At 34.6% G+C, this 22356-nt stretch overlaps 2 protein-coding genes across 4 annotated transcripts in view; both read left to right on the top strand.

Moving 5' to 3' along the window:
• LOC100879109 (uncharacterized) overlaps positions 1-13712 on the top strand; it is a 44314-nt gene extending 30602 nt beyond the window's left edge. The window contains exons 6-7 of one of the 3 annotated variants that reach the window (XR_013038152.1): positions 12929-13057; positions 13372-13712. Coding sequence is in view for 1 of the 3 variants with exons in the window: in XM_012281650.2 (XP_012137040.1) it covers positions 12929-12957 (29 nt within the window). In the remaining 2 variants the exon portion in view is untranslated. Of the gene's footprint in view, positions 1-12928 lie in introns of all 3 variants that reach the window. The other 2 variants (XR_001095367.2, XM_012281650.2) reach the window with 2 other exon arrangements.
• Positions 13713-19535: 5823 nt separating this feature from the next.
• On the top strand, positions 19536-21350 carry LOC143264519 (uncharacterized). The gene has a single exon (XM_076531995.1). It carries the CDS (start codon positions 19536-19538, stop codon positions 21348-21350), a length of 1815 nt encoding a protein of 604 aa, XP_076388110.1.
• Positions 21351-22356: the final 1006 nt, after the last annotated feature.

Raw genomic sequence — 22356 nt, 5'->3', positions numbered from 1 at the left:
TTATATGAACATGTTAAGACATGTTCGTGTTAGACTAAATGAACATGTTAAGACGTGTGTTCATATGAGACTATGTGAACATGTTAAGACATATGTTCATATAAGATCATATGAACATGTTTTATAGGAGTTAATAACATGGATTAATGATTAATATAACTTCAATTAAATTGTTTACGAAAGTGAGCGAAGGAAGAGTAGTAATTTTGCAAAGTGAAGTAGCAATATGAGTATTGCTGCATATGTGGACATATGCGAGTATGTGTCACATTAAAAAGTATGTTACGAAATTTCAAAATTGAGATATTCCTGGATTAGATCACTGGATCTCTGTATTTTTAAATCCTCATATTACTAGATACCTACATTCCCAGATTCCTATATCCCTAGATCCCTACATTAATAAATTTTGATATTTATACGTCCCTATATCCTTAGATTTCTATGCCTCTAGCACTCTATTTCTCAAAATCCATATGTCCTTATTCCTTTACTACTATATTCTATTACCTAGAGTCCTACATCTCTAACTCCCTATTCCCATATTACAACGATCTCATCCTCTAGTTTGCTAAATTCTTATATCTCCAAATCCTTTTAATCTAAAGTCTCCACATACCATATTGTCTATCTATATTCTAATATCCAGGTCAATATCCATAAATCTCTAGAATCCCATATCTCCAGATCCTCATATTTCTAGCTAATTAAAAAAACAATAGTTCCAGTAGCTGTGGATCAGGTCAATATTAATATAACACCAATATGAAAATCTTGATGTATCATAATTTAATGTAACTTAAATTCTGCCACATTTCTCATCGATCACTTTCATCGACAAAATTGTCAGCGTTATATTTAACGACAATCCATAAATCCCTCGTTTATCGTTTTAATCGTCGATTTTACGATCGTCCTCACGTCTCTTCGATCGAGGACACACGTAGCCTGTCCTCGAGCGCCGTGTCATCGTAACAATGCGGTGCTATTTTTAATAGCAAAAATACAACAACAGAGGGGTAGTGCGAGAAAGGGAGGCAAGTAAGTTACAAAGTTCGCGGTTATTTTGTTATCGTTATCAAGCCCGTGAAATCTGTCCTGAACACAGGAAAACAACGTGTAATTATAGAATATCCTTCCCTACGCACCGAGCTCGCCACGTCGATCAATAAAATTGTGTATACGAGAGCTTTCCAGGGCATCCCACGTGTGCACAATTCTAAAACGCTTCCGTTCCCTTTTTTCCGATGTAATGCGTTCCACGAAACCGCCAGAGAAAAAGGGAAAAATACGGGAGGGGGTGAAACGAGAGAGCGAGCGTGTTTTACCTATAAGTGGTTTCTAGTCAGTGATACTTTCGAGATATCGTGCAACATATCTTAGCGTTACAATTACACGTAAAGAGTTAATCTTTTCGATCCTCACGGTTACTCGATCGCGCCTGTTGTTCTCGAGAGGCGGCCAATAATAGCCCTGATGTAGACACAATGGATACGCTGACGAGAGCAGGTTCTAGCTGCTTTTATTATACTGGGTGAATCGTGAGCAACGGAATCAACCTTGTATATCTGACACACAATGATGCATAACGAAAATTGTGTGGTTGTAGAGGATAGGAAAGAGCAAGGATGCTTTGTAAATTTTTGCTTTGTAAATTCATGAAGGTCATAAATTTGGTGAATTTTATTGTTACTGATTTTGTGGAATTGTCAGGAGTGTGATGGAATTGTGGATGTTACGTGTGGACTCTCGTTATATGGCCGTGGTCGAGGTTGTAGTAGTGGAGGAAGACTTTTAAGGCTTGTGATTTGTGATTTTTAAAATTTGTGAATTTAGATATTTGGAAATGACAGAATCTGCAAATTTTAAAATTTGGAGGGTTGCAATTTAAGGGGTTGGTAAAATTTGAGAATTTGGATTTTTGTAAATTGATATTTGTAAGTCGGAAAATTTCTGAATTTGCAAATTTAGGAATTTAGGTATTAGGAAGTAATATCTAAATTTATTTAGATTTGTAAATTTGAAAATTTGAAAAGTTGCTATTTGAGAGTTTAGTAATTTGCATTTTGCGAAATTGAAAATTTTGAGAGTTTAAATATTTATAAATTGATAACTTTGTAATTCAGAAAGTGTCTAAACTGCTGAATTAGTAATTAGCAAATTTATTTTCCAATTTCTCAAACTTATTTCGTAAGTGAATTTAGAAATTACTAAACTTATAAATTTAAAAAACCTTAACAATCAATAAATTCTTAAATATAATATCTCTGTAGCGACCTAAAGTACACGAAAACTATCAAAAATATTCGTCCAACTGATATAACGAGAGTCCTAACCTAACCTAACCTAACTTATACGTTGTATTTTTCCAACGACAAACTCCACATAAAAATTTTAAAACCACAAAATGATCAACCATCAATTATCAAACTATGAAATTATCAAATATTTAAAGTTACATTTTGAATTGTTTTAATTTAACATATCTCTTATACATATTCCGCTATAAAATGGAGGTATTCGTTCCGTGTTTCACGACTCACCCTGCACAGACCAGCGAACCGCAAACAGGGAAACAAAAGGTGGTTGAGCCGCGAAAAAGGCGGCAATTCACGCTGGTCGCAAACGATCAAGATGTTGTTGTTGTTCTTGTTATTGTGCTCTTTTCAAGCGTTGATCCAGCCTGTTGACGTAGTACCGTCGAACGAGCATAAGAGGAGCAGGAAAATCCTCTCGACAAAGTCGGTAGGCATGAGGATAATCGGCGGTGAAGTGACCGACATACGGAAGTATCCGTTCATCGTAGGTGAAATGCGCCCGTGATGTTTCCTAAATATTTACTATATTAATTCTATACAGGTTGTTTAAATAATGGAGATTCTTCAAGAGTTTGTAGACAAAGTAGCTCTCGCTAAACTGATATTGTTGAAAAATTAAATGGAAGCTTGCCTTTGTGTGACGAACAGATATTTTATTTGTGTGAATATATATGGGTGTTATAAGTAGAGAATTACGGAGTAGATTCTTTCACTTTAGAAGATTGATTTGGTCTAATAGTGAGAGGCTTCTAAATTTTATACTTTTGTGAATTCTATATTTTTTTTTTTAATTTTTGTATTTGTAGAGTTTCAATATTTGAAGTTTCGAGATTTACAAATTTATGGAATTTCAAGTTCTCAAAGTTCTCAAATCTTTGAATCCCACAGTTTTAAATTTTTTAATGTTCAAATTGTGCAATTTTCAGAATCTTAAATTTCTTAAATCCTCAATTTTTCTATTTCTGAAATTTCAATGCCTCAAATTTTCAAATGTACATGTCTCCACATCGTTAAATCCCCAAATCCCAAAATTCCCAAATTCCAAAACCCCAAAACCCCAAAACCCCAAAACCCCAAAACCCCAAAACCCCAAAACCCCAAAATCCCAAATTCCCCAAATCCCATAATCCCCAAATTCCAAAATTTCCAAATCCCAAAATTTCCAAATCTCAAAATTCCCAAATCTCAAATTCCCCAAATCCTATAATCCCCAAAATCCCAAATTTCCCAAATTCCAAAATTTCCAAATCCCAAAATTTCCAAATACCAAAATTACCAAATCCCAAAATTTCCAAATCCCAAAATTACCAAATCCCAAAATTACCAAATCCCAAAACCCCAAAATCTCAAATTCCCCAAATCCTATAATCCCCAAATCCCATAATCCCCAAATTCCAAAATTTCCAAATCCCAAAATTTCCAAATCTCAAAATTCCCAAATCCCCAAATTTCCAAATCCCAAAATTTCCAAATCCCAAAATCCCCAAATTCCCAAATCCCTAACTACCGAAATTATTAAACTAAAAACTTGAAAATCTAATAAATGACCTACAAATAAAAATATCTCCAACAATTTTTATGAAAACCTAAATACCCTTTAAAACTTAAAAACTCCAATTTTTTCAACAAGCATTTGCTTATCTTTTTCTCAGTTTAACGAGTCCTATTTATCTCACGACACCTGAGATCTTTATTAAACACCCTGTAAGTATCAGAATGGCTCTGATCACTTTCGAGAGACAGACAAAAAATCATGGAGGGAATCAGTGTCGAAACTATGTCAATTTATAATCTTTCCTAGTGCGTATCGTGCCCAACGGCGTTCGATTACGAATTATTTTGTTAGTGTCCGTAGAGTAGCGGTATATGCACAGTATCCTATCGATGGAATTGATCGAATCAACAGGGGGCGAAGGAAAATCGAGGGTTGTTAATTGATTCCTTCCGCGGTAAGGGAATTTCGATTTTATAAATTAATCTGAATCTCTCGAAACAATTCAGAATGATTCGTACGCGTGTCTGATTTATCGGTATGATATTGTAAGAGGTTCGCGGATGACGAAACCGAATTTTTAATGTCAATTTCTCGTAGGTCTCGGTACAACGGCGACACTTTAATCATATCTGCGGAGGTACTTACATAGCGCCGAGATTCGTTTTGTCAGCCGCTCATTGCATGGTCAGGTGCGTTTTAACATGTCTGTAAAACTGCGATATTTCTAGGTAGATTTATATTGTCTGTGTTTGACTTGGAATAATTTTGCGTCGATCACGTTTTGATAGAGATACGAGTGTTTGTATTAGGAGTTTATTAGAATCATTTTAAATTCAGATAATATTCAGGCGTGCATTAGGGTAAGTTTGTAATTTTGTAAGTTTGTAAATTTACAATTATTCAATTTTTCAAGTTTTCAAATTTTCAAACATTTTATTTTTCTATTTTTCAAATTTTCGAACTTTCAATTCTTCTATTTTTCAAGTTTGCAAATTTACAATTATTCAATTTTTCAATTGTTCAGTTGTTCAATTATTCAATTGTTCAATTCTTTGAATTTTCAAACTTTTAGTTTTTCCATTTTTCAAGTTTTCAAATTTTCGAATTTCCAATTTATCTATTTTTCAAGTTTTCAAGTTTTCACATTTTCGAACTTTCAATATTTCTATTTTTCAAGTTTTCAAATTTACAATTATTCAATTTTTCAATTGTTCAATTATACAATTTTTCAATTCTTTGAATTTTCAAACTTTCAGTTCTCCCATTTTTCCAGTTTTCAAATTTTCAAATTTTCAGATATTCAAGTTCTCAATTTTTCCATTTTTCAATTTTCAAATTTATAGTGAAATGTTCCAATGTCAAAATTTTTTAATCTTTCAAATGTACGATATGTCAAATTCTCAATTTTTAAAATTTGTATGTTTTCTAATTTTCAAATTTCAAATTTCAAATTTCTAAATTTCTAATATTATTGTATAGCTCATTTTCTTGTTATCTTAATTTTTGATTATCCGCGATAATCTCGGTTCGCATAATACACCTCGTACATTCAAGACTACATTAATCGTAACAAGGATGGTAAACCTTGCAACTCGTATACATATGTACAGGTTATACATAGGATGTAATTACGATGGTATCTGTTACCCTCTGTTACAAGTATTCGAGCAATTCATATTCGCGTTTCAAATTACTTCGATAATCGAGGAATTTCGAGGAAATGCAGCATATGTCGCATCTATAACGACCGTTTGCCGCGTCTAAATCAATCATTTCCTTCATGCCATCAATTAAGTATATCACCTTAACGAGATAGAAATTAGTTTTCACGTAATTTTATATCGTGACGAGTGCTTCTTTTTCAAACCTTCACTTTTTCAAAGCAATTTCTTGCAATTTTCAAAACTTGACAATCTTAAAAATGATAACAGCACTCAAATTTCACATTTGAACCGGAAGTCTTGTGTGTAATTAATCATACACGTAGTTAAAAATTGTTCGATCGATGCCGAACGAAAAAGTTTCCAGTCAGTACAGATAACATAAATCTACATTATTAGAGTCTCCTCGCTCTCCACCTTAAAATGGTAGCATAATTAACGGCACATCATCAATTTTGATTAAGTCTTTCGCTATGATAGTCTGATAGAAAAGGGACCGTGTTCTATGCACTTTTAAAAAACTTAGAATTCTGCTGAGAATCAGTAGTCTCAAAACAAGGTTTTTGTAATAATACAGTACTCTCGTTATATGGCCGATCCTTTTACAAAGTACGACAAGTATTTTATTACTTTTTGTTGAATTTTGTTAAATCGTTGTGTGATTAAATTTTTTATGTGACTCATGTCTGCAAATATAGCCTCTGCAATATAACGAGAGACTACTGTAATCTTTGTTAAAATACTTGAGCATAGATGTGGAGCAAAATTTCTAATTTATATCTGTACAATTTTTGTATGAGATCATAGTCGGTGCTCATAGTGAAAGGTTAAACGTTCCACGACTGACTGCTACTTTATAACCTCGTCGATTGCAAAATGGCGGTAGTTGCAAGTCGACGGACTCATTGGTGCTTTAACGAAGATCGTAAGCTGGAAATCCTATTTACTGATAGATTCAGAGAGCTTAGATAATCATTTTTGCATTGTTGTGATCGTAGAAAGAAATCTAAGTAGTTAGTCGAAAATCAGAATTTTTATAAATATACCAACTCGAAAACTTCGATTATATCTTTTCTCGATCAATGTGAAACTTTAGATCTTTAGATTCTACACATTTCGAATACCTTACTAAATAGAAAATACAAGGAACAATAAGTAGAAAATCTAAAGCGAACTGAACGAACAGTTCCATTGTAGTGTTTAACATTCGATTAAACATTGCATAGAAATTATCGAACTTCACATTTAAAAATTATTATTTGTTTAAAAAATTTGAAAACGACATATTTTGAAGTGTTTGCATTTCTACTATTTTATATAGTACACAGTTTCACGAACAGTGAAATTAATCTGCTCAAATAAATAGAATCGATATAGAGAATCGATTTCCTTTCGAATGCTTGCGACATGATTCTATAGGAATTAGTTGATCGAAACCGAGCGCGTAATAATTATTTTTTTATTACGATCGTGTGCGAATTTAGGTAACGATGGAATTCATTCACTCATGCGTATTTTCATGCTACCATTTTATGGTCGTAGAGCTAATCTCCGCTAGTAGCGCTTTCATTGCTATCGTAGATACGTATGCTGCTTCTGAGTACTTCGAACTTGGTGATTATGCACATCTTGCGATACCTGTGACCTGCTATAGCGATATATAACGAAATTAATTGATCGTTCAAGGCCAATTGTGGTACTCTATATTATTATTATACTGTTTAATAATTTTTATAGTCATGAGTAATTGGAAAAACATTGATTTTGATTTTTAGAGAAATTTTAGAACTTGGAAATTTGGGAATTTGGTGATTTAGAGATTTTAGGATAAAATTTGAGGATTTAGGGATTTTGGGGTTATGGAATTTGGGGATATGGGGGATTTTGAGGTTTTGGAATTTGGGGATTTTTGAATTTGGATATTTTGGGATTTGGGGATTTTTGAATTTGGATATTTTGAGATTTGGGAATTTTGGGATTTGGGAATTTTGGGATTTGGGAATTTTGGGATTTGGGAATTTTGGGATTTGGGAATTTTGGGATTTGGGAATTTTGGGATTTGGGAATTTTGGGATTTGGGAATTTTGGGATTTGGGAATTTTGGGATTTGGGAATTTTGGGATTTGGGAATTTTGGGATTTGGGAATTTTGGGATTTGGGAATTTTGGGATTTGGGAATTTTGGGATTTGGGAATTTTGGGATTTAGGGATTTAGGGATTTAGGAATTTAGGAATTTACGGAATTTACGAATTTAGGGATTTAAGGAATTATGAATTTGGGGATTTAGGGATTTAGGGATTTAGAGATTTGGGGATTTGTGAATCTTGAAATAGTGGAATATGAAAATTTAGAAATGTTGAAATTTGGAGACTTTGGAAATTTTTGAATTTGGGTGTTTGGGTATTTAGGGATTTGAAAATTTGGAAATTGAGGAATTTGGGAACGTGGGAACATAGTAGTTTAGAAATATAGAAATTTTAACTTCTTGAGCTTCCAAGTTCAATAATATTGATATTCAGAAATTTAGAAATCTAGAAACCTAGAAATTTAGCTTCTTAGAAGTATAATTTTAAAGTACTATCTTCAAAACTTTTCAGAAATTGAAATATAGCAAATAATTTGGAAATTCAAATAGTATAAAGCTTAGAAATGTAGAATTATACAAGCCACAATCTTTCAAGTTCTCAAATTTTTCACTTCATAAATTTGAAAATTCAAGAACTACAAAATTTAGTTTATTAATTATTATTCATTATAATTGAAAATTCCCAGATCGAGACATTTTTATTTATTTTATAACCTGAAAATCTAGGTCTTTAAAAACGGTCAGTGTCTCAAAGAATTAATCAATTTTGTTGACACCTATATGTATGAGTGGAATGCAATTAAATTAACTATGTAAATTATTTAAATTAATTATTTAAATAGAATGTCATGATTTCGCTTCCAAACAAGAGAGACAGTAAACAGTGCCTCGAGCGATCGATAAACTAACATGTTATAGCTGCGTCAAAATCCAAAATCGATGTAAGGAACCATAAAGAACAAGAACCATAAACCTTCAGATTGCTTAACGTGCAATCTAGGGTAGAACGTCAGCGTCGAACGATCTTAGAAACAAGCTGTTAGTTAAACATTAATGTTCCATACGATTATCGATGCGGAAACCTAATAGACTATCACACGTACGTACAAAATAAAAAAAAAAAGAAAAAACAGAAACATTTTCTGAACACGAAAGACACACAGTGAGATTCATGTTCCCGTAATAATTTTAATCGCGAGTCAGCATACGTAGTACATAAAAAAGAATTAAATGAAATGGAAACAGTAGCGATCGCAGCAGTGAAAGGGTTAGCGGCGTTAGATCTTATTAAACGTGTAATGACAAAAAAAAAAATACAAAAACAAAAAATAAGGATGTGGAAGAAACAGGAGTAACACCTTACCTGCCGTTAAGGAATGGAATGTCGCAATTTCGGGAAGCAATGTCGTTTTTTAATTTGTGGTGATATTTCTCACGTTAACGTTTACTATATAAGATTTATAGTTACTTTTATAGTTATAAATATTTGTAGTTACGGTCTTCATATTGTATTAACAGTCGTTGTATTAACAACATTACTATGGGGTGTTTCATTTAAGTCGAACATGTGAATTTTAATGTTATTAAGGATTAATGTTTTAATGTTAAGGGAAATTAAAATATGTTTATGTTAAGGTTTTAATGTGTTGTGATGTGATAAGAGATTAGATAAAATCTCAAGGTTATTGTGGATGTCACTTTAAGGTTATGAAATGTAATTTAGGTGCGTTAGGTTGAAACACCCTGTATATTGTACTTTCGATTGAATTATAGCTTTGTGTTATGTAGCCATGGTTTTGGGATTTTGCGAAATTGAATTTTTTTTAGTAATAAGCTATTAAATTACTACTAAATTTTTAGTAGTAAACTATAGCTAATTCTATTATAGGATATAGTACGAATAATTTAAGTATAGTTATGTAATTTAGGTTTTATTCAGTTATCACGTTCGCGTCCATTTCACTGTGTATGGTCACGTGATGACAGCCATCTTAGTCTCGAGGACCAATCTTGACATTTTAATATCACAAACTTTTCAATTTCTGAAATTATAAAGTTCTAACTTTTAAAATTATGAAATCATAAATTTCACATTTACAAAATTACTAAGTTTCAAAATTTCAATGTTTAAAAATTCCCAAGTCTCAAAATCTCAAATTGAAAAATTTTTAAGTATGAAAAAATTTAAAACACTAAGAATTTAAGAACCCACCAAATTTAAGCATTTAGAAGCTTGGAATTATGGAAATTTCAATATTTAGAAATTTAAAAATTTAGCAATTTGAGATTTCATAAATTTGACGATATACAAGTTGAAAAATTTGAAAGTTAGAACATTAAAAAATATTAAAATTAAAGACCCCGAAAATTTCCAAACTTAAAAATATAAAAATTGAAAAGTTAAGCAAGAAATGCAAGAATTCACTCATAAAGTCCTCAGACCCAAAATTCCATTCACAGCGAACGTGTTAACTTCTACCTTAATAAAACAGATCAACGTTAATTTCCGTAAGTTAAAGAGCACCACACAACGCAAACTCAACATTTACGCACTAAACGATATTGCATTCACGAACATCGTAAACTCGTGCGATTTCTCATAAAGATTGGTAAGGTGTTATCAAAGCGAGTACGTAACTGTATGAAATCGACTGTCGCGTGCACATCGACATCGAGGGCGCGTTTATCATTTCCACGAGATATCAGCTTTTCTCCACGTTTTGGAAACAAGGAATCACTGGCCGCCCGTGATCGATCCAGCGTAAAATGGCTCCTGGTCGTTCGAGGAACCGAAAAATTCTCCATCGTCGAGCAACTTAACGATCTTTTATCGTTGCTTAGATCGACGCGTCGTGGAAACTGGAGAGCAGAGAATCCTCGGCTGTTCTACGTGATCGCTGGAGCCACTTACGTGTACTTTCCGGCCTGGAGTTCCATACAGTTGGAACTGATCGACGGGATATTCCCGCATAGAGACTTTAAATACACGGGCATGCAACACGATATTGGATTGTTCAGGGTGACTATTATGTGTATATATAAACTTTATGTGGAAAATAAAATGAACGAAAGAAACAGACAGGAAGATGTGGGAAACGTGGTAACACGGAGATGATCATCACAGATGGTCAGCCACAAAAGTCTACATACATTTGTAGATGACTTAAGGTTCTTTAAAAAATTGTTCATGTGCAACATTAATTTAATTTTTATATTTCGTTGCTTAGTTCGTATATGTATGTGTATTTAGGTATATCGTTGCATCTGTATAGATGTATGCATACTATATGTGTACTGTATGTATGACGTATGTGTTTATATGTATACTGTATGTGTACCATATATCTACATATGTGTACTGTATGTATGACGTATGTGTTTATATGTATACTGTATGTGTACCATATATCTACATATGTGTGCTGTATGTATGACATATGTGTTTATATGTATACTGTATGTGTACCATATATCTACATATGTGTGCTGTATGTATGACATATGTGTTTATATGTATACTGTATGTGTACCATATATCTACATATGTGTACTGTATGTATGCCATATGTGTACATATGTATGCTATACAATGTATGTCATATATCTACATATGTGTACTGTATGTATGCCATATGTCTACATATGTATACTGTATGTATACCATATTTCTACATATGCATACGTATTACGTATAGCATATATCTACATATGTATGCATCTTTATGTATACCATATATCTACATATGTATACCACACGTCTTTATGTATACCACATATGTATGTATATATGTACACGTATCCTATTGCATCTGTATGTATACATGCATGCATACTACATGTATACCGTATGTATACCATATATCTATAGTATCAATGATAATATTAGGGTGCATATGTAAATATATACAGTAGTGATGGGTACAGTTCTCATACAAAATCAAGTATTAGTTCAGCATACATAAAATTGAGATATTTAACACTTATAAGTGTAAGTAGACCTTTGTGATTGACTGTGGTTTTGTTTGTTTCGTATTCAGCTAAAGAGACCTTTTTTGATTAACAAGTACGTGAAATACGCCACCCTTCCAACTGCTTATGACGCAAACATTTTTCAAAGGTACACCGACCCTTGCACCATCGTTGGCTGGGGAGTACATACACCTGGATCTCGCGTACGTAGTTTATTGTCATTCGCAAAAACTCTTTCATTTATCCAGTAGAAAGCTATAAACCACCCTTTTGTACGAAGTTTCGCGCAAAGCGTTGGAACGAGGGTTTAGTGGGTGAATTCGAGGTGCAGAGCTGGGTAAAATATGTTTCAAATAATATATAGTAATGTTTTATTTTTTAGGTAGGATAGTATGTTTCATTTTTTATGTAGAATACTGTATTTTATTTTTTTATGTAGGATAGGGTGTTTTATTTTCTACGTACGATCAGAATTTTAAACATAAAATTGTTTATTATAAATGAAGAGATATATTTCTGAGATGCGTTTAAAATAGTAAACAGTAAACTCTTAATATCACTGTGATATAATAATGGGAAGATTCGTTGAAAAATGAACACACTACAATATCATAAAATTTAATTAAAAATTTTTATTACATCTCTTTGCTTTTTAATTCCTAAAATATTTTACCCAGTTGCGAAATACAGGAAGGGTGCAAAATATGAAATTTACGAGTTACAGAGAATTAATCCTTCCGTAGGGAAACTGAAATTATACGGTAAATTATTTTTGCAACGAGGGTTGAATGAACACATTCAACCACCCTCACCTTCACCTTTACCTTTCTTCCCTCAGGGTTTTTACTTGCTTCATTCATGCTGGTTACAAAACTGGGGGTATTGTCCGTGTTTAATTTCTTTTACTTTTAACGCTAAAATATCTGCTTGAAATATTCTCGAAAATTTTGTTGGAAATGTTTATTCTTAGTTTTCATAAATTCGTATAAACGAAGATTTTTAAGCAAAGTGTAACAGAAAGCAATTTTCTAAAAAAAGCTTATAGTTTTTTTTTTATTTAAACTTTCATAAACAAGGACTATTATTTTTATATATTTTCATTTTCGTTGAAAATTTTGTTCCTTCATGATTCGGTATTAATTTTTTGTTACACTTTATTATGCAAAGTTTATTGTATACTTTTGTCCTAACATAAATGGAGAAGTTTCATATCTTTAGAAAAATTTTAAAAGATCTTCAAAAAAAGCAGATCGTTGTAAAATAGTTCGTAAGGGGTTAAAGTGTATTAGCCTCGAAAGATAAAATTATCCTTTCGCCGTCTATTCAACTATCGATCGAACGAATAACAAAAATACTAAATTCAGCTAAGTATGTTAAAATACCATAAGTTTTATTTAGAAAGGTGGCACCTATCTTCGTTTCGCTGAAGTTCCACTAATTCCAACGGACACATGCCCCGTGAAGGGTGTAAATCCAGAGCTGCATTTATGTGCAGGCTGGGCGGAAGGCGGAAGAGATGCTTGTCAAGTTTGTAATTTATATTCTACTTCTTTTAACATTTTTGTAACAAAAAAGTGGCACTGCTTGTCTCATAAGATTATTAAATCGTCGCTGTACTTTCGTGCTTAATGTATAATATACCAGTGAGTTTTAATTCTTTAATAAATATGCTACAACAAAAATTATGAAGGCTACACTACGTGTGACATAACGAAAATTGAAGAAGTAATTATTGTGCATTTATTATAGTATTAATATATGTATACGTTCTTATGAGACAAGTAATTATGAGACAGTAGTAGTAAAAATGTATTTACGCAAAAATAATAATGAAATTTCAGGGTGACAGTGGTGGGCCATTAATTTGTGATAAGACACAGGTAGGAATAGTATCCTGGGGACATGGATGTGCTCGTCCTAACTCTCCTGGCGTGTACACTCGATTAGATTTATATCCAGACTGGTTGAATGAAACTATACAAAGAAATAATGCACTACGAAACAGTATTTTTAATATTACAGTATTTTCAATATTTATATCCGTTGTTTTTGAAAGTACAGTTTGAATAAATAACTGTTAAGTAGAAGAGTCAATTATTGAGGTGTCGATTATTCATGTAATCTACAAATTTTTTATTTAGGTAAAATTAAAATCACTAATAAAGAAATTCTTTTCAAATTTTCTGAAGGGGAGAATACTTATAATTAATTATGCAAAAGTAATACTAAAAGTAATTTTATTTTCTAAAGATAAAAACATATCTTGTATATATATTTAAAAATTGATGTTTTCCCGCGCTTTCTCGAAATGGTACAATCAGCGCCATCTCTCCGGCAAACAGGGTGAACTACACACCCTGGAAAGAGCACTTTCATTAGTTCCAACATTTCGCCACTAGATGGCGACCCACTTCAATATCTATAAAATGCAATATTTTTGATTCTTGAATATAAAGCTCCAAACTCACTGTGAAGTTATTTCCTTGACTTTGTGGTGCCCGTAGAACAAATTGTAATCGACCATAAAACGTAAAAATGACTTATTTTTTAGAAAACGAAATTTTCTGTTACGATAATTGCACCCTTAATTATTACTAGATGGTGCAAAAATCAAAAAGTTTCCAAACTAACTTCTTCTATGCCACTTTTCTGTAAAATGAAGCACTTTTAAGTTTCATTAACGATCAGAAGTTGTTTTGGAGTATACACGATAATGAGTAAGCAAAATCGTTAATTTCTCACTTTCTGAGCACAGTCTATGAACTTTTATGATTAAAGCATGGTCAGCAATGCATTATTTACATGGTTCGATCATAAAAATTCATAAATAATGTTTGGGTAATGAGTAATTAATTATTTTGTGTCAGCGTTGCGATATGTACATGAGCCGCCAATGTCAATTCTACTGTACATGCAAAGTGCAATATTTCGGTACTTTGACGACGTAGTATGGTTCCTGAGATATTTAGAAATAAATTTCTATTAAGGTTTGATGCGATTTGATGCCTAATAAAGCCAGAAAATCAATTTTTGTCGAATTCGGTTCAAAACGGTACAGGTGGCGCGGCAAGCGGCGGAACTACGAAAAATTAAAATTTCGATTTTCTCGAAAACTAGGAACTTTTCCGAAAATCTGAGATATACAAATTGTTCCTTGTCGCCTACGGAATCGAATGAATCTAATTATAGCCTGCTAGCACCATTATTAAGGAAAATAGAAAAATAGCCCATTTCATGGACTAAAAAATTGGCGTCCATCTAGCGGTGAAAGTTGGAACTACAAAAATAGAAAATCTCGATTTTCTCGAAAACTAAGGACTTTTCCGAGAATCTGAGATATACGAATTGTTCCTTGTCGCCTACGGAATCGAAGGAATCTAATTAGAGCCTGCTAGGACCATTATTAAAGAAAATAGAAAAATAGCCCATTTCATGGACTAAAAAATTGGCGTCCATCTAGCGGTGAAAGTTGGAACTACAAAAATAGAAAAATGCGATTTTCTCAAAAATTAGCGAACTTTGTGTACTCCTGAGGCTCAGAAAGTGTTATGTAATCGCATTAGAAGCAAAATAACGCAATAAAAGCTTCCTGAAGGCTGTAACAAAGAAAATAAAAAAATGTCATTTTATGGAGAAAATTTGTGGCGCCATCTAGCGGCGAAACTGCGAACTAAACTGAAAAAACGTGTGTCCGAACACGCGGTAAGGAAAAATATAAAAAGTAATATTTCGCAACTTTGACGACGTAGTATGCTTCTTTAGACATTTTAAAGCAATTTTTGTTCAATAAGTTATTCATTTTTTTGCCTATTAAGCCCAGAAAATCAATTTATATTTGACCCCTTAATGCGTTTTCGGACATACATTTTTTCAGTTTAGTTCGCTGTTTCGCCGCTAGATGGCGCCACAAATTTTCTCCATAAAATGACATTTTTTTTATTTTCTTTGTTAAAGCCTTTAGGAAGCTTTTATTGCGTTATTTTGCTTCCAATGCGATCACATAACACTTTCTGAGTCTCAGAAGTACTCAAAGTTCGCTAATTTGCGAGAAAATCTCATTTTTATATTTTTGTAGTTCCAACTTTCACCGCTAGATGGACGCCAATTTTTTAGTCCATGAAATGGGCTATTTTTCTATTTTCCTTAATAATGATCCGAGCATGTTATAATTATATTCGTTCGATTCCTTAGGCGACAAGGAACAATTTGTATATCTCAGATTTTCGAAAAAGTCCTTAGTTTTCGAGAAATTCGAGATTTTCTATTTTTGTAGTTCCAACTTTCACCGCTAGATGGACGGCAATTTTTTAGTCCATGAAATGGGCTATTTTGAGTCCATGAAATGGGCTATTGATTGGAAATTGGGACGTGCTATTGAACACTTCGTGAGGAAAATTTTTGAGTCTTTAGTTTCTTTAAGTATTATTTGGTGTCGTTTATTTTGAGAGGTCTTGCTTTTTTTACAAAATCTTAAACATTTAATTTCGTTATTAAGAAGAGTTTCAAAGGTGAGCGAGGGACTTTCCTCCGCTATACCTTGGGTCCCGAGGGCCCAAGGTGTTGAGGACGCCGTCATGGCGTCCCCAAGCGACGCCACTAAAGTAAAGGGCAGGGGTGGTAGTGCTGCCCAAAAAAGGAAAACTGCAATGGATGTGGAATCTACGCCGAAAAGGAAAGACGATAGGCAGATGGATAATGGCTCTGCTGTTGCTGATTTGAATATTACGCTATACCCGTCTGGACATAAGGGACCTGCTTATGTCTCTTTAAATCTCAAAAAGCAAGAAAAGAAGGTCAGGAATTCTCAACATTTACTCAATGTTGCAAGAATTGTCAGTGCAGCTGGTGTAGGTGCTGAGGAAATTAAGCCTCAGGGTTACGGAAGGTTCGAGGTGAAATTTAAGACTGCTGAACTTGCCAACAATTTTACTTCCAGTAGGCTTCCTGAGATCAAGAAGCTCAACCCAATGATCCCAAGATTCAGGGTTCAAAGGAGGGGTCTTATCAGACAGATTAGTGTAGATCATGACTTACAGGATCTAATAGCTAAGTCTGATTCTCCCTGTAAAATTATAAATGCTAGAAGGTTGAATAGAAGGCAACTTAATTGTGAATCTAAACAAGTGGAGTGGGTCCCTTCAGAAACTGTCTTACTTACATTTGAGGGAACGGTGCTTCCGGATTCTATCAAAGTCTACAATCTGGTGGTTGTGCCAGTTGAAGTTTACGTGGAGCCACCGAGAACGTGTTTTAACTGTTTCCGGTATGGTCACTCCAGCAAACATTGCAGGAGTGCTCAAGTCTGCAGGTTTTGCGGTTCTGCTGATCACTGTAAGGAAGAATGCCCCGACAAGGATGAAGTTAAGTGTCTTCACTGCAAGGGGGATCACAAAACCTTTGATCAATCTTGTAAAGAGTTCCAAATTCAACAACTTATCTCCAAGCAAATGGCTTTTTCAAATGTGAATTTCTGGGAGGCTCGGGACTTTGTCTCCAGAGGTTTTCAATCCTCAAGTCAAGTTTCCAAGGCCCCCCCTCTAACAATAGAACACTTTCCACCTCTTCAAGCTGCCTCTCAGAGCAGCGTTATGTCTCTAAAGTCCTTTGGAGGTCAGCAAAGGCCTGCTCCTCTTTCAGCTTGGAGTAATTCTAACTCTTCTAGTGGTAGTACTACTTCTTCTGAAGGAAGTGTGCCATTGAATACTTCTGTAACGCATAAGAATACTACATCAATTAACAATGATTGTATAAGTGATTGTATATCTACATTATCACCGGTTAAAAGAAACATTAAGGTTTCGAGTCTGAACAACGCTTGCTTCAAAAGTGAAGTCTCTCCTGCTCCATCCACCTCTTCTCCAATTGTTTCCAATTCTAAAACTGATCTCACCACTTCTCCTCGTTCATCCTTTGGCAAAGCACTCTCTTGCAGTCCCCTAAACGTTTCCTTATCTCAACAGATTTCTACTCAAATGAGAACTTCCTCTATGACTTCTCTTTCACCTTCCTCCTCTGTTAAAAGTGTTAATTCTCTTAAACAATATAAAGCCAATCCTAAAAAGAAGTTGTGATGGCTCATCCCGTTAATTTACTTGTTTGGAATTGTAGAGGAATTATCCCTAAATATTCTGAGCTTCCTATTCTTTCAGTTCAAAAGGATATTATTCTTCTCACTGAAACATGGCTTCAACCTGACAAGCATATTCATTTAAATGGCTTCACCATCCTTAGGGCTGACAGGTTGGGCTTCAGGGGTGGAGGCATTGCTTGTTTCATTAAAAGTTCATTAAGATTTCAAACCATTTCCTTTAAGAATTCCATTGATGATCATACAGAAATTTTAGGTTTTCAGCTCCTCACTTCCGCTGAACCTCTGAACGTAATAGTAATTTATAGACCTCCTGGTTTTCCTTTAAAGTATCATTTATGGAAGTCTTTTCTTGAGAATCTCTGCCTTCCAGGTTCCACCATAATTGCTGGGGATTTTAATGCCAATCACCCAGCATGGAACTCAGAGGTAGAGGATGTGGCTGGCATTTCTCTTTTAAGAATCATAAATGAGTGCAATATTTTTATTCATAATTCTCATACTAGTTCTCATCTTGGTTCTTCGGGTCAACACAGCAATAATTTAGATCTTATTTTATCCACTATGGACATCGCTCATTTTATAACGTCTAGTCAGCTCGATGATACTCATGGTTCTGATCATTTTCCAATAGTTGCACAAATATCTCATTGTGCTCCTTTGCTCAAAAGTTCTTTCAAACTCTCCTCTAAGAGAACTGATTGGTCTGAGTATCAGGATATCATGGAGAATAACTGGTCTTTTTTCCTCTCACTGGAATTCACTCAACTCCCAGTACTCTCGCAATATTCAATTTTTACAACTAAAATGAGAGAAGCTGTACAGGCTTGCTCTCCGTCACGGTCCCTTGGTCCTCGGAAAAGGCACGTTGTTCCTGCCCCTTGGTGGGATAAGGAGTGTGATAAGATGTTGAGGTTGCGAAAAGCTTCACTTAAGAAGTGGAAACATACTCTCAGATTGGAGGATTGGGTTGCTTATAAGAAGCAGGCTGCATGTACTAAAAGAACTCTCAAGGTTCGGAAGCGACTGTCTTTTCGTCGCTTTGCTAGTGAGCTAAACAGTCGTACCAACGTTTCACAGTTGTGGAAGACTGCTAGAACGTTTAAATCCAGATATTGTCAAAACACTGTAAGTGATGGTCGATCTTTTGATCCTAAAGAAATTGATATTGCTGTTTCCAAAATTGCTCCTCCTTGGGCTCCAGAGCTCCCTATGAAAATTCCTCCTGATAATTCTGGGACTTTCTTAAATGCTCCCTTCACCCTGTTGGAGCTTAACTATTCTATCGACTGCCTACGAGAGGGGTCTTCTCCTGGGCCCGATTGCATAGACAACATCATGATTCGTAAGCTTCCTGTCAAGATCAGGCTCATTCTTTTGGACATTCTGAATGATCTTTACTCAAACAATCTTATTCCGGCAGAATGGTTATCCTCTCACGTTCATTTTATTCCTAAGCAAGGGAGTAAAGGGTTACGTCCAATTAGCTTGACCTCTTGCATCTGCAAGCTTTTTGAGAGGATGGTTAAGCTTCGTCTACAGTGGTGGTGTGAGACTAGTAACATTCTGCCTGACTCTCAAGCAGGCTTTCGTAAGGCTAGATCTTGTCAGGATAATATTGGAAGTATTATTTTGGAAGCTAATAAAAGTTTTATGCTTGACGAGTGCACAGTTGTTGCCTTTCTGGACATATCTGCTGCCTTTGATAGTGTTCATATTAATACCCTCATTGGAAAATTGGCGGATCTAGGGCTTGCAGGCAATATTCTGCATTTTATTTCCAATCTTACTTACTTTAGAAGAGTTTCAATTCTTTCTAACTCCTCTTCTCCTACTCTTCGTCTGTTGCATAAGGGTGTCCCTCAGGGCGGCGTCCTCAGTCCTCTCCTTTTCAATCTCTATGTTAATAGTGTTTTGATGCATCTTCCGCGTTATGCAAAATTCCTACAGTTTGCTGATGATTTTGCCGTTATTGTTACTCACAAAAATAGGGCCACTGCCATTGGTATCTTAGAAAACTGCATCGAAACTATCAGGCAAAATCTCTCTGCTTTGAATCTGGATCTGTCCCCTCTCAAGACACAGTTTCTTTCTTTTAATTCAGGCAATTCCTCTCCTGGCTCTTTACATCTTTCCATAAATGGGCACATTATTCCCAATGCACAAAGTGCCAAATTCCTAGGCATCCACATTGATCAGCATCTGCGGTTTGACACTCATATACATAATCTTGTCAAGCACTGTCAGCGAACTTTAAATGTCATCAGATTTCTAAGAGGAACTTGGTGGGGTTGTGACCCTCAAACCTTGCTCATTATTTACAAATCCGTTATTCGCTCTAAGATAGAGTATGGCTTATGGTGGCTCTTTCCTTCCCAGAAGGGTTTGGCAGCCAAATTGGAAAGGTTACAGATTCATGCTGCTAAGTTGGCCTTAGGATTGAGATTTTCTTGTCCGAACAACGTTGCGCTTGCTGAGGCCAGACTTCCTCCACTAAGAGCCAGGGCAGAGTTTTTAGGTTCTAAATACTTTCTCAAAGTTTTCTCCTTTAGTAATAATCCTATTTGTTCTTACCTCGAAAAGTTTATTGAGCTGTGGAATGTATCCTATGGGGGTTCCTCTGATAGGAGGAAACGGGGAGAAGTGATTCACTCTTGCTTGGCCTACTCTCTTCCTCTCAAGGATCAATTGTATACTCTTCATCGAGCTCCTTGTCATTTGTCAGATCTAGATACTCAGTTTTCTGAGATCAATGTCAATACCTCCTTTGGTCTTCATCTTCAATCCTCCCCCTCTGCAAACCTGGAATTTGCATCTTTTATCTCTGAAAATTTTCCTAATCACATTCTCATTTTCACAGATGGGTCTAAATCTGATGATTCCCCATCTACAGGTGTTGCCTTTGTTTGTTCTCAACTTAATAAGAATTTTACCTTAAGCCTTAACCCTCATGCTTCCATTTATACTGCTGAGTGTGCAGCCATATCCTTTGCAATTGATATGGCAAAGGAGAACAAGGATTTATCCTATCTTATCTGTTCTGATTCGCTTAGTGCCCTTCAATCCCTTCTTGCTAAACCTTATACTGCAAGCACAAATCCTTTTATTGTTCGGATTAAGGAGAGTTTAAAAACATTTAACTGTGACTCTAATTCAGATAGTAGTATTTCCTTTCTTTGGATTCCTTCGCATCAAAATATTGAAGGAAATGAGCTTGCAGATAAGGCAGCCAAGGAAGCTGCTCAGAATCCTCCCTCATCCCATATTTCTATTCCTTACACTGACTTCAATTCTGTTCTAAGAAGAAGATTATGGGAGCAAGCATCAGAAGCCTGGCTTAAAGACTCTAATCGCAAAGGATCTCATTATTTCAACACTTACTTCGATTCTTCTAAACACCCATGGTTTCATAATCTCTGCATCCCTAGATTTGTATCTTCCTGGGTCTCCAGATACAGATCTAATCACTACAATTTTGGTGTTTCACTGAAGAAAATAGGTGTCGACAGTTCGTCGAATTGTCCTTGTGGCTTTGTTGATCGTGATTTAAATCATGTTATCTGGGATTGCTCTCTTCCTGTCTTTCAGCAACATAGGAGGGTTATGTTGCGTAAGCTTCAGTTACATGGTTGGAAGCCCCCTCTTACAATTGAGCCCTTTCTTCAGGGAGTTAACTTGCAAGCCATTGCGATATTTACGGAATTTTTGAAGTCCTGTGGACTTCAAATCTAGGCACGGCTGTTTTAATCTAATTATGTACTTTCGGAAACTCTCGCGACTCTGCGTTTGTCAGGGACTTGAAGTTATCTGCGTTATATGTACCAACATTTAGGCGATTTCTTAGTTATTTATAAAGTAGTATTTAGTTATGTATAAGTTTTATTGTCATTGCGCATTATATCACTGTATTTCTCTTTTTTGTACGATCCTATGTATAGGTATTAAGTAGTTTATAAGTTTCTTGTGTATTGTTTTTTATTGTTGTTCTTTTTGTTTTTATTCATGTTGTTTACTTTTATCTTCTTCATATGTATTGTACACTGTTGTATATTGTATTTCGCTTATGGGCTACTTCTGCTCAAAGTGTTTAAATAAACGAAACGAAACGAAACGAAACGAAATGGGCTATTTTTCTATTTTCGTTAATAATGGTCCTAACAGGCTATAATTAGATTCGTTCGATTCCTTAGGCCACAAGGAACAATTTGTATATCTCGGAATTTCGGAAAAGTTCCTAGTTTTCGAGGAAATCGAAATTTTAATTTTTCATAGTTCCGCCGCTTGCCGCGCCACCTGTACCGTTTTGGACCGAATTCGACAAAAATTGATTTCCTGGCTTTATTATGCATCAAAACGTATCAAACCTTAATAGAAATTTGTTTCTAAATATCTCAGGAACCATACTACGTCGTCAAAGTGCCGAAATATTCATTTTTTTATTTTCCTTATATGTGTGTTCGGACCCTCACTTTTTCAGTTTTTTCGGTGATTATTCTTTCGTGGCAAGTCCGATTAAAAATTTTTTTTTCTATGTCCATCTGGATGTACATACGCATCTGTATGCAAAATTTGATGAGAATTGGTTGAGTGGTGCAAAAGAAAAACGCGGACAATGAAGTTGCAAAGTCAAGTTGCAAAATAAATAGCTATTGTCTCTTATATCCCTTTTCCACATTAAATCGTCACTGCACTTTCATTATGAGATTTCATTATTCAATTTGATTGTAAACTTCAGTTC

Source organism: Megachile rotundata, chromosome 5 (assembly GCF_050947335.1).
Source record: "Megachile rotundata isolate GNS110a chromosome 5, iyMegRotu1, whole genome shotgun sequence".
Lineage (NCBI taxonomy): Eukaryota > Metazoa > Arthropoda > Insecta > Hymenoptera > Megachilidae > Megachile > Megachile rotundata.
Note: the sequence above shows the minus strand (reverse complement) of the source record. Positions and strands in the feature narration are given on the sequence as shown.

Bases quoted from the DNA above. Each gene is read 5' to 3' on its own strand.
- LOC143264519 (XM_076531995.1), top strand. From the start codon at position 19,536: ATGCATCTTCCGCGTTATGCAAAATTCCTACAGTTTGCTGATGATTTT.